Here is a 12,576-nt window from a genome sequence, read left to right as displayed (position 1 = left end):
ATATAGACTTAGGAGAAAACGTCCGCAGCTGAAATGGTCCAGAGGAGAATACGTGTTGCTCTCGACCACAAGACATCCCACCAAGACAGGACGAGTGAAGCACATACCTCCCCCACACTTTACGCCACTCTTAATCTTAGAACCGATTTCACAGTCCAATACAGTGTCTTCGTAACAGCCCGAATCAAACTACAGAATCCCATACACTCCAAAATGGTGAGGTCTTCGATGCCACACTAAATACACAAGACTTTTCCTGTATAATTTCATCAAATTTGTGAACTTAAATATAAACACCAGACACTATAAATGGAAATTTCGAAGGTTCTGGTATTGGTTTGGGAGCTTACTAACCAATCATGGGGAACTGTGAAACTGGCCCTTAATCCCATAGCCCGGCAAACTGAGCAGCGTAATACCACGGTAATTGTAGTACTCCTGTTGGTCCTCTATCCTCTCCAAATAAGGACACTCATCCCCCTTTTCCAGTCAAGAGGAATGGTACCGGACATGGCAAACAGTACCGCATACAACCCATGGATCATTGCTTCACTCCCGACTTTCACCATCTCCGCATTGAAATTACAGACCCCAGCCTCCTTTCCACCCTTCATATATCCTCACAGTCTCTCTCACCTCTGCAAGAGAGGGTGTAGTTTCGTCTTAATGGATCAGCAGCCGCCATTTGCAACTTTGATTCTGTCGATGACATCACTGCAGTCTTCAGATGTCACTATGCCATAGAACTATTCTATTAGCTTCATTTTCCTTTATATCTCCCTTACTGTCCGTTTACTTCCCGTACCGCTCTACCTTCCACTACTCTCTTTTCTCCACTTCATCTTCCCTATCTCCTTCATTTTTTCCGTTCCTGTACCACTCAACCCCTTCCTCTACTCTCTTAGCTTTACGTCTTCCAAAACTGCAGTTACAATCTCTGTCACTGATCTATCAGAAACTGCGTGTAAAGGGCAGAAAATGTTGGCTTTAGAATGCAAAATTTTACATGCAAGCTAGGTCGGACAAATGGCAACTTTTAGGGGCCTTACATGTCACAATTCAACTTTTATTTTCTCACTCCACACCACTATAGGGTCGAGCTTGGCAGAGAACACCTCTTATCTTCTCAAGTTCACACTATCTCCTCAAGTTCACACATTTAGGTAGGGGAGTTCACTGCAATAAGAAATACGAAGCCCAAGGTGTGCTTCAACCTCACCAGCATCATACGCTCATCAGTCGGAGTAACCCGTGCAACGAAGGATTGCAGTCGGCTAGAAATGGCTATAGCTATTCCTTTGAGACGGGCACCATCGCTCTGGCCTGACCAGTGGTAGGTATAACCACAACTACTGAACTCTCCATTGCCAGGTCTCCTCGTCTAAAAGAGCACCACTATGTCCGCTCTCAACCTTCTGAGCTCAGCTGACTGATGGCCGCGATGGGGTAGTTGCTGCTCCTCCTTGAGGTTAACCCGGTAGCTGCGGGGATAATGTTTCTTAAGGGCCCTTCCCTCTAAGCGAGAAGAATAAGAAAAAAAATCATCATTCACGCAAACCAATTCATAATATATATCAACGCATACGTGATCAGTTTATGCATCATCTATTTTGGGGGTTATGTCTTGCGAAAATTTGGCCCGTCGCTGGTACATGGTAAAGCCACAAATTTGGCCCCTCGCTGCTACCGAGATGTTCCAGGCACCCACCCGGAGGGCTCGCGGAGGTTAACCCGGACCTGGCTCCTCGAGCGTGTCTCGTCTGCACCACCATGGCGGTCCCCAAGAAAAGGGTGTGGGTGTGGTTGGTGAGGCACTGATGCTCTCCTACCCCCCCCTCCAGCCCTGTCAAAGTACTGGATGCCATAAACGTCTTGAGGAAGAATTCACTCTCCTACGCTCCAACCCACCACTAAAGCCCGGTTCACACTGTGCCGACTCTGGGGCACGACTACCCACGACTCTAGGGTACACGAGGTCTTGGGTGTTGCTGTGAAAGGGTCGGGCATGTCTTGAAAGATGTCTTGAGACTGTTGCCGAATGCTGCGCCGACGTCGTGACGGGAGTCTGGAGTCGTGAGGGTTAGCACGACATGCTGGCAACTAGTTGGCCGAATGTCCCAGACAGTCGGCAAGACACCAGGACCCCCATAAAACCTCCCCCCTTCTTGCAGCGTGGGAACCAACTTGTCAAATGGAAAAGTCGCCGGGTTGTCGTGGCCCAGAGTCGCCACAGTGTGAACGGGGCTTAGGCCCTGCAAAAAGAGGCTGTTCGTTGGGCCTATAAGCCCAACCGCCCAAGGGGTAGCAGAAGGATATACGCAGCCATCACCTGATATAGTGGTGGACGTTTGGCTCATGGTCACCCAAGACGCGACCTAGATGATATACCTCTCTGAGCCAGGAAAGGCCGCCCATCTTGGCTAGAATAAGGGACCAAAGAGGTGTGTAACAGGCCGCAGCACATGTCTACGGCATCGCTCAGCCTCCAGGACTCCCGTCTCCCAGCCTTACAGGCTGGGAGGCGATACTCACGGGAAAACTGTGGGCGCACTAAGGTTAGGGGCATGCCATTCCGTTCTGGATGTGGCACGTTCAATGGAAAGAATTATTCAGAAAGAGCTGCCTCTGCACCGGCCTCTTGCAGACTCCTGCGTTCTTATGTTCTTATGTTCTTATGAAAGAAGGACACAGCTCGCGGTGGTTGAGTGCACTGCGTTACTCTACCAGATAAGTCTGCCCTCAGTTTAGGAAACTTACCTTGTTTTGACTGGCATCCTCGAGCTTGAGCATGTAGATGGGAATCCCTGCCACTGGCTTGAGGTGTAGCACCGAGGTGTTGCCTTGTTGTTTCCTGCACAGAGAACATTTATTTTTATGTCTAAGGAACAAACCAAAACAAAACAAAATTGCAAATAAAAGAGCCGGCAAGGAGTTCACAAAGAAAACGCTGTCACAAAAACACAGCAGGACTCGAAATCATGATTTTATCTTATTTGAGGCGTTTTATATTCCCTTGTTGACATGGTTTAAGCCACAGAAAGGAAGACTTGCAGAGAAAGAGGGACTGTTTCAGTGAAGCTGCTCCGCAGTATATCAGTGCCACAAATGAAAGAATAAAGATGATTGTTAGCTTTTGCATTGAGAAGTTGAACAGCTTAGAGATGAAAAGTTGGAAAGTTTCATTTAGTCGGCGCAACATCTGTGATCATATGCCGGAGAGAGACAGGAGGGGGAAGGAATTATAGGAGAAGGGAACAGACCCCAGATGGGACACAATTCCCGATTAATACCTGGTACCCATTCACTGCTGGGTGGACAGGGGCGTAGGGTATCGGAAAAGCCGCCCGAATTTTTCCACTCCGCCCGGGAATCGAACCCGGGCTCTCTCGACAGAGCCGAGTGTGCTAACCACTGCACCAAGCCCCCAGCTTAGAGATGAACTGCATGGAAAACTGCGTGGCTGCAGAGAAGGCTGTTCTAGAGTTTATCAGTGAAACGAATGAAAGAATGAAGATGCCTGTTAACTCTTGCATTAAAAAGTTAGACAGCAAGGAGACGAGCTGGAATATAAAATGAGGTACGGTGAGGCAGTGGAAAGGTTGGGAGGTGAGTGCAGTTACGTAGCAGGTTCAGAAAAGTAATTAAGACGAAAATAGTAATACACATTAGGAGACAACACTTACTACTGCAGTGTCAACAGAAGGATGTCTGTTGTAGAGTTTGGAGGACCACAATTCTTTGCATTCCTAGTGCATGCAAAGGGCCGTTCAAAAATTACGTACCGCCTAAAGGGAGTCGGGCATGAGCGTTGAGCGTGGCATGGAAGGGGGGAAGGGTTCAGACATAATTGCATAGCGTTTTCGGATTTTATAATTTTTCAAGAGATGGGCTTGTAGAATGACGAAAGAGCTTGTAAACATTCTTCAACAAACTAATACATTTTGGTTCACATGAATATGGTAGTTAAAGTCTTTGAGTTTTATTTTGGGTATAAGATAACTCTTAGATTATCACAAACTAAAACTAGTCATTGTTGTCGGATTTCAGTTAAACGACCTAAACAATTGTCAGCCCACTCCTGCCTCTCCCACACCGGACTCTCTTCAGGTGAGAGTACTCGAATGGTTCCCACCACTGTTGATCTTGGTATTTCCTGTTTACCGGCTGTATCCACAAGCTCCTCATCGTGCCATTCGGGGAGGCGGTGGCTGAATGGATAGCGTGACGGCGCCCGCGTTCAGGACGACTGAGTTCAATCCCCGCCCGGTGCCACCAAGCTGGGATTTTTCAGCCGCCGAGTGGCTTAAAACTACCCACATGCTGTCCAGAAGACAACCTATCAACCCGGACTCTAGATTCTAGGATTAAAGATGAGCTCCGGGTGGGCAGCATGAGCCAATGCAGGATGGCGCCACTATAAACACTCGCCTGCGCCAGAACGGGCTGGGCCGACCATCAGGCACCACCGGGAAGAAGCCTTGGGCCGACCATCAGGATCCACCGGGAAGAAGCCTAACGGCGCAATAGGCCACGACGTAAAAAAAAAATAAAATAAATAAATAAAAATTCAAGTTCAGTTGTTTCAAGTACTTGATTGCACACAATAGCTCACTCTGACGACATGCTGTAAGGGTTAAGGGCCTCGAAGTGCCTCTCTTCCTTCCATCGTGCAGAATTGTCAGTGCATAGTCAACGAGACCACGGACGCTTTGTAGAGGTCAAACGCGACACAAATACATTTATGGGGTTGTTCCTAGAGTGACGGGCATCCATAGTCATACGGCATGTCTCTGGAGATATGGCTTGGTTTGTGGGCTGGCAACGGTACCTTTCCCAGCTGACAGGTGACAAACAGTGGAGCAAACTGCTGCTTTAGAAAATCAGCTAAAACACCATCATCTGATTGTGCAAATATCATTGGTCCTTTACAAGTGAGAAATAGAAGTTCCTTGGTGGTGAGCAGCAAGATGTGTCTTTGCACTTACTAGCTGAAGCGTACATTCTGACCCTCCCTGACATGCTGCTGGCGCCAGTAGGGGTGGGGTGGCGGGTCATCTGGTGTTACACAATTTTCTAGTGGGTTTGAACATGTGTTAAAGGCATGACAAAGGTGGGAGGGGTCAAAATAACCAAAAAAAGATTGATTTTTTAATGACCCCCAAACACGAGCAATTACTATCTGCCCCAAACAGTTAAAGTAGCAGCGGGGATCATGTCTTTTAATGGTCCCTCCAAGCGAGAGAAATGAGAAAAAATCACCCCTCACACAAACCATTTCATAATATATATCAAAGCATTTGTGATCAGATTATGTATCATCTATTTTGGGGGTTTATATCATGGCACAAATTTGGCCCGTCGCTGCTACCGGGTTAAACTGATTTATTTCTTCTGAATGGAATCAACTTCTACAAAAACTTCGAGGCTTTTTCAACGGGTAAGACTCACCAGGATGTGGCTTCAACCGTAAATTCTCTGCTGAAAAAGGTCACGTTGGCCAGGCTGAGCTCGGAAGACGTGTACTTCAAGCTTCTTTCTCTCCAAAAATATCCTGATATAGCGAAGCAATCCTCGCCCCGAAGGTCTTCGGTGAGGCAGTGTGTCCCGCCCTCCTCCTGTGCGAGAACAAATGGTGATTATTATAATACGTCTCAGCGACTCTGTTAATTAAAAGCAATGCTCACAGCTCGAGCCCCGTCACGCCGTTCTTTTAGGCCATGTTATGACACGGTTTCCTGATGCAGTGATCCTCTCAAGGGAAAATAATCTGTCTGATTACCGACACTTTATTACGGGTGAATGGCTAACAAGAAAAACCAATGACGTAGTAGCACACATCATGCTGTCTGTTTACAAGAGTTAGAGGTCGAGGAACGAAGGCGCTGACAAAAGGCGAGCCTTGTGTTTGACAGAGGCGCTGCGACGTTCTGTAGCAGTGGCTGTCAGCCTTTTTCCCTCGTGCCACCATCAAGTTAAACATCTTTGTGTGGCACCGCGGGTCAGTAGTCGAGTAGAAAATGTTCCCAGGAAAACTTGGTGGCCATAAGAGTATTAGTAATGATAATAATAATAATAATGCTAATAATAATTTTGACAATAATAATAATAGTAATAATAACAATAATAATAATAATAATAATAATAATAATAATAATAATAATAATAAAAGTGTTAATAATAATGTACAATTAATGATAATAATAATAATAATCATAATAATAATAATAATAATAATAATAATAACAATAATAATAATTATAATAACTAGACGCATAGCACTCGTAGAGTGCACACCTCCGCCAAAGATCGTCCTGAAAATTGGTATGGCCATCAATTGTGATCCTCTGCATCATATGGAAGCATTTGTTTCGAAATTTGATGAAATTCTATTTTTTTAAACTTTGACCTTGGTGAACTTTTCGAGGTCAAGGTCAAAGGTCATGGTCAAGGCTATGCAAGGTGCGTCTTTCCATGAACCAATATATGAACCAAGTCTGAAGTCTCTACGATGACGAGAACCGAAGTTATGGCCAATCTGAAGTTTTGTGCGACCTTGACCTTTGACCCTTGACATCAATAATTTAATGTGTTCCATTCTGGATGGACACAAAGCTTCCCTGAAAAATTGTTTGAAATATCCGCAAAGTTGTGCACAGGAGACTGTTAACAAACAAACAAACAAATAAATAAACATACTGACCAGACCGAAAATATAACCTCCACCCTACTTCGTATGCGGAGGTAATAATAATGATGATGATGATGATGATGATGATAATAATAATGATAATAATAATGATAATAATAATATTAATAATAATAATGATAATGATGATGATGATGATGATAATAATAATGATAATAATGATAATAATAATAATAATAATAATAATAATAATAATAATAATAATAATAATAATAATAATAATAATAATAATAATAATAAAAAAATAATAATAATAAAATAGTTATAATTATTATAATAATAATTATTATTATTATTAAATTTATCATTATTTTTGTTATTATTATTATTATTATTATTATTATTACCATTGTTATTATCATTATTATTATTATCATCATTATTTTTATTGTAATTATTATTACTATTATCATTTTATTATCATTAATATAGAAGAATCTTTTTTAATATAACTAAAAGGAAAAAAAAATAATGATTGAGTATATAATAATAATAATAATAATAATAATAATAATAATAATAATAATAATAATAATAATAATAATAATATATATTTTTTTGTAACTCGCTCTAAGGAAAACTGTAGTCTGGGAATCCGTCATATTAGACTATTTTGGGACCCCCGCATGACTAGTGCACAATAGCTGTAATGTGAGCGGGATACTCCCTCTCGCGATAAAGCCTAGAGAAAAACGGCAAATATCGCAACTTGTAGACTTTATTAAATCTAGGCTGCACTACACCTGCTGGACACACGCAGAGAGGTGCCGCAAGCCCCATACTTCATTCTTTTAAGCCGCCTCGCTCCGTCAAGGCGCTAATTTTGCTTGGCCTGGTTTCCCTGTACCTTGCTTAAGTTCCTTGTCCTTTGAAGCGGCGGTTTTCTACCCGTGCCACTGTCAGGCGAGAGGAGCGGCCGTGTTTGTGTCAAGTAATTAGCGTCTATATGGTTCGCTTGTCCTGCGTCCATTTGGTTCGCTTTCGTCCCTGAAGGCGCGGATTTCTATCTCCTCCCGGACCGGTGTTCTCTCTCTCCGTGTTACGGATGAGAGGAGCTGCCGTGTTTGTGACGAATGACCTGCATCCATATGGTTCGCTTGACCTGCGTCCATTTGGTCAACCTTCGTCCCTGGAGGTGTGGATCTCTATCCCCTCTCGGACCGGCGCTCACTCTTCCCATGTCCTTGGCGAGAAGGGCGGCCGTGTTTGTGGCGAATGCCTGGCGTCCTTATGTTCGGAGGCGCGGGTCAACTACTCCCTCCCGGACCAGCGTCCTCCCTACCCATGTCACCGGCGGGAGAAGCGGCTGCACTTATGACAAATGACTTGCGTTTGTGACGGGTGGTTAGCGACCATTTTGTTCGCTTGTCCCTCGAGACCGGCGCCCTCTCTCCCCGTGTTACAGGTGTGCGGGCAGAGTATAGTCATGGAGGGTTCCCAAAATGACGGTTTTGATCTCTGAGAAACCTATTTCTGGGAACCCGGAAGGACTAGTGCACATTCCTTATTCCCCCCCACCTCCTTCTCTACAGAAAGTTCCTCCAGCCTCCGTCGAAGCACCTTGAAAGAATGAAGTATGGGCTTGCGGCACCTCTCTCTACCTGTGTCTAGGTGGCGCTGCCAGCACCCTGCTCGACTGCTTCACTCAACTGTTTCATACGTTTTTTTTTTCTAGTGCAGCCTACTAAAAAAAAAAATATGTATTTCAAGGCCCGCTACATATCGTTTTATTGCAATAGCGTCTAAACTAGGTTGCTGATTGACACGGCATTAAAACACATTGTGTTTCAGACACCGACGTAATTAGGAAAAATATAACCAAGTATCTACTCTGCTTCATTAGGGTAGTTGTCTTAGAGACATGCCATCAAAATCTGATCGAAAGGCGAGTCATCAAAAAGGCAAATATCAACTGGGGCACTGGGAGCGGGCTGAGGTGTGTCTGCCATGACGTATGGCCGTGACGTGTACTCTTGCCACGCCCACCAATCATTGACTACTAAATAATGTAAAACGTGTACTGAAATATATTGCTCTGTGATGGAGTTTAAGGATAGAAGTCACTCTGCTTCAAAACTGCGACCGGTACGCGCAGGAGGCGGTTTTTGGGGCGGAGCCACGGGATGACGTCACTTGGTGCCCCCCCCCCAAAATACCCGCCAGTTCAGGGGCGACTAAAGTTGGGGCCGTATATGCACTCTGGATGTGCATTCTCGCCTTCTTTCACAGCGCGTTTAGGCAAGCCACTGACGAAAAAATATGTCTTTTTATTGTGCTATTGCGTGACTATAATTCCAATGCCTACAAACGGCGGTGTGGGGTGTGAGGGAGGGCATGTTGAAGTGATTGATTTAAATTAGTCCGCCTTTCTTCGTTTTCTCTAAATCCCTGTTTCTACATTCTCTAGTTTGGCTCCAAGCAGTGTCACGCATAAACCACGCCTCGGCCGTGTCTCCTCCCACAAACCTGCGTATGACTTGACTTGGTGTATATAGACTTGGGCTAGTCCCAGGCCTTGTTCTGCCGATGGGCGCCGTATCTGCACCACCCCGGTCACACCCAAAATAAAAATGTTTACTAGGGATTCCTTTCTCCTTCGAGATGCAGGGATCTCGTAGGCCACTCCCAAACTGACTTCATTCATGTGTCGGACTACAGTGCGGCGCATAAGAGAGATGGAAAAGCAAAAAAAGTATCCCTTATCATTTCAACGGATTGCCTGTTACAATAGAAACCGAGTCAACAGCTTATTGATGTACTTTTATGTGTAGGGCGACGCTTTACTTAAATACCATGAAGCAAGTATAAGTAAGGGTCAAATTAGAAGTACACACACACTTACCTCGCAGACTCCCTTTAACGACACTGGTAAATATGGTTGACTTGTATTCATGGGGCACTTGTAAACATCCAAAATCATCTTTCGACCTGCAATAACATACAGTACAGAGTAGGAGAGAGAGAGAGAGAGAGAGAGAGAGAGAGAGAGAGAGAGATTAATTAACAAAACCTGGTTGTCTTTTTCTAAGTTTAGCTAAGCAGGGTGGAGTGGCACGTATTGAAACCCTTATGTGGATACGTGACTGGCTTTTGCTGTCACGAACCGGCCACACACACACAAGCCCGGCCCGTCCGACCGACGAAAAGGGGCGGGTATCGGGGTGTTTTTCATGTAGCCCGGTGGTCTGACGTGTACTGTATATTTTCATGAGGCGGCCTGTGTGAGTGTGGGCCTCGACAACCCCCCCTTTTCGTCGGCCGGACAGGGCGGGCCTGCGTGTGTGTGGCCGGCTTTAGAGTCACACAGCCGGAGATGGAAGGAATACAGGAGTTAAGTACTGAATGCTACTAGGAATACTTCAAACTGTTAAGAACACGAAAATAAAGAAATATTGTGAATTTGTAATGTAAATATGAATGATTGTTTATTTATCTATTACAGGTAACTCTCGATTTACGCGAGTATTGCGTTCTTGAAGAGGTCGCGTAAATCAAAAACAATGTAAATCAAACAAGAGGTAGGTTTCTGTCGAAAAATAAATACCATATTTTCCGGCGTATAGCGCGCACCTTTTTCACATAAAAAATGCCTGAAAGTTTAGCCCTGCGCGTTATACGTCGAATGTAAATTTTTTTAATGATTTTCTTTCTTTGGGGTGTTTTTAAGGGTCTGTCTTTCGTCTTACCCAATAACAACGGCAAACTTACCTTTATTATTGTTTATAATCCTTCATAGTCCATAGCTGTCTTATAATATGTTACCATAGAATACAGGGCGAGTTAATAAATACTATACAAAAATTAAATCGGTGGACGATCGCCCATGCCTTGCTGTTGTCCTGTTTTTCCGTCGGGCGCCATTTGTATGATCTTGATCTTGATGTCACAGGTGGCTTACGATTGTAAGACTAAGGAGCAGTACAAGCTACATAAAAAATCATATTGGAAAAAATATCCATGTGTTCATTATTAATTAATATTAGTGAGAATAATGGGGTAAATATGATATCAGAAACTGTACATCATGAGTCTTGTACGAGTTATTTCGCGCAATACCAGCCCGGCCGCCATTTGCATTGTTTACAAACCACACAACCACACCCATACAACAAACAGCTGCATGCCGCGTGTCACCAGAACCGTGTGAATTGTCTTGCCTAGTTGTCTGTCATAACCTACGAGTGATGGTGGGAATAATATGCTCATTCACTTCATTCAGTGGAGAGAGAGAGAGAGAGAGAGAGAGAGAGAGAGAGAGAGAGAGAGAGAGAGAGAGAGAGAGAGAGAGAGAGAGAGAGAGAGAGAGAGAGAGAGAGAGAGAGAGAGAGAGAGAGAGAGAGAGAGAGAGAGAGAGAGAGAGAGAGAGAATATCTATCACCGAGATATCCACTCAGGCACTCAGTCTCAGCCTCACTCGTGTGAGGAAGAAATGAGGGACACCATGAACGGCTGGCTAGTATTGGTACCGGTACCGAGCACTCTGGTACTGGTACCGTACCGTATAGCTGGTACCGCTAGTACCGATACTGGTACCGGTACCTGCCTACCCCTATTGTTGAGTAGCGTGGCAGCGTGGGTACTGTATTGTTGTTCAAGTGGCGCACAGGAAGAACTGAGCTCAGCTGTGTGGCCGCGGTGCCGTATGAGTCCAGTTGCTTGAGACATATGGTGGCCACTCCATAAAATATCGCGTATAAGTGAAAAAACGTGTAAATTAAACATTTATTTGGATTTTGGACCCCGCGTTATTTATAAAACGCGTAAACCAAACTCGCGTAAATCGAGAGTTACCTGTATTATTATTATTATTATTATTATTATTATTATTATTATTATTATTATTATTACTGAGATTTATGAAAGAGCATCAAGAGAAAATAAAAATAAAATAAAAATCTTAAGACCCAAACCTCGATGAACAGACAAGGACATAAAATGAAAGAGAAGCGGCAGAGTTGGGAGAAGAATAAAAAAAAAAAAAAGGTAGACAAAAACAATGCCTAATGAGACACCGGGGGGTGCTGACTTTTGCTGCAAACTTATCATTGTGAAAAAGAGGAACAGTCGTCTGGAAGCACACGCCAGATGGAGCTGCCGACATCCAAACTGGACCGCAGCCCTCAAAAAGGGTAAAATTAAGGGGAAAAAAGTTAAAAACAATACACAACCTTATGGGAAATAAGGGTAGTTTTCCTAATATGATTCTCTAAAGTCAACTTGAATCCTCATGTTACTCCAAGTAACTTCAAAGAGTTACAAGATGTTACAAGAGTTACTTGGGTGTCAATCAATATTTTAAGATATCAGGATGTGGTGGATCAGAGGTCCTTGGCAGGATTTAATCTTATGGTCCAACGCTAAGAACAAAGAAATAAATCAAATCAAGATCCGCATTCAACTAAGTGGCCACAGGAGACCTATTCGAGGATCAGGAATAGGAGAGAATAAAGAAGTATCATCGGCAAAGGCCAAAAAAAGGGAGAGAAAATAGATTGAAAGAGACTGTCCATCCGTCTCCACTTCGCCAGGGAATCGAATCCAGAACTTCTCGGTTGTGAGGTGAGCGTGCTAATCATGTGTATGTGTAATTCACCACGGCCTGGTCAAGGGATGGTCTGGCAATTACCAGCAAGTATTTTCCTGACAAAAGCAAGCTCATTATAGTCTATCTCTGGATACTACCAGGATCTCCACACAGCACATCGCCCATCTCCCTTGCTCAAGGGGGGACAGTAACCACTCCTTGTAAGGGGAATAATCCCGACCTGAGCGAGGCTCGAACCTATGCCTGTCAGGCCGCGAAACCTGGCAGCGCAGAGCTTTTAACCACTGAGCTATTGAGTGGTGTGTGTGTGTGTGTGTGTGTGTGT

At 44.1% G+C, this 12,576-nt stretch overlaps 1 protein-coding gene across 2 annotated transcripts in view; it reads right to left on the bottom strand.

Annotated features, from left to right (window-relative positions):
• LOC126992115 (uncharacterized) overlaps positions 1-12,576 on the bottom strand; it is a 52,802-nt gene that overhangs the window by 26,356 nt on the left and 13,870 nt on the right. For both annotated transcript variants that reach the window (XM_050850785.1, XM_050850784.1), the window contains exons 4-6: positions 9,549-9,634; positions 5,449-5,615; positions 2,758-2,851 (exon numbers count right to left, since the gene is read on the bottom strand). In XM_050850785.1, coding sequence (XP_050706742.1) covers positions 2,758-2,851; positions 5,449-5,615; positions 9,549-9,634 — 347 coding nt within the window. The remainder of the gene's footprint in view (positions 1-2,757; positions 2,852-5,448; positions 5,616-9,548; positions 9,635-12,576) is intronic.

This window comes from Eriocheir sinensis, unplaced genomic scaffold (assembly GCF_024679095.1).
Source record: "Eriocheir sinensis breed Jianghai 21 unplaced genomic scaffold, ASM2467909v1 Scaffold400, whole genome shotgun sequence".
NCBI classification, from domain to species: Eukaryota; Metazoa; Arthropoda; class Malacostraca; order Decapoda; family Varunidae; genus Eriocheir; species Eriocheir sinensis.
This window is presented reverse-complemented; position numbering and strand designations above follow the sequence as displayed.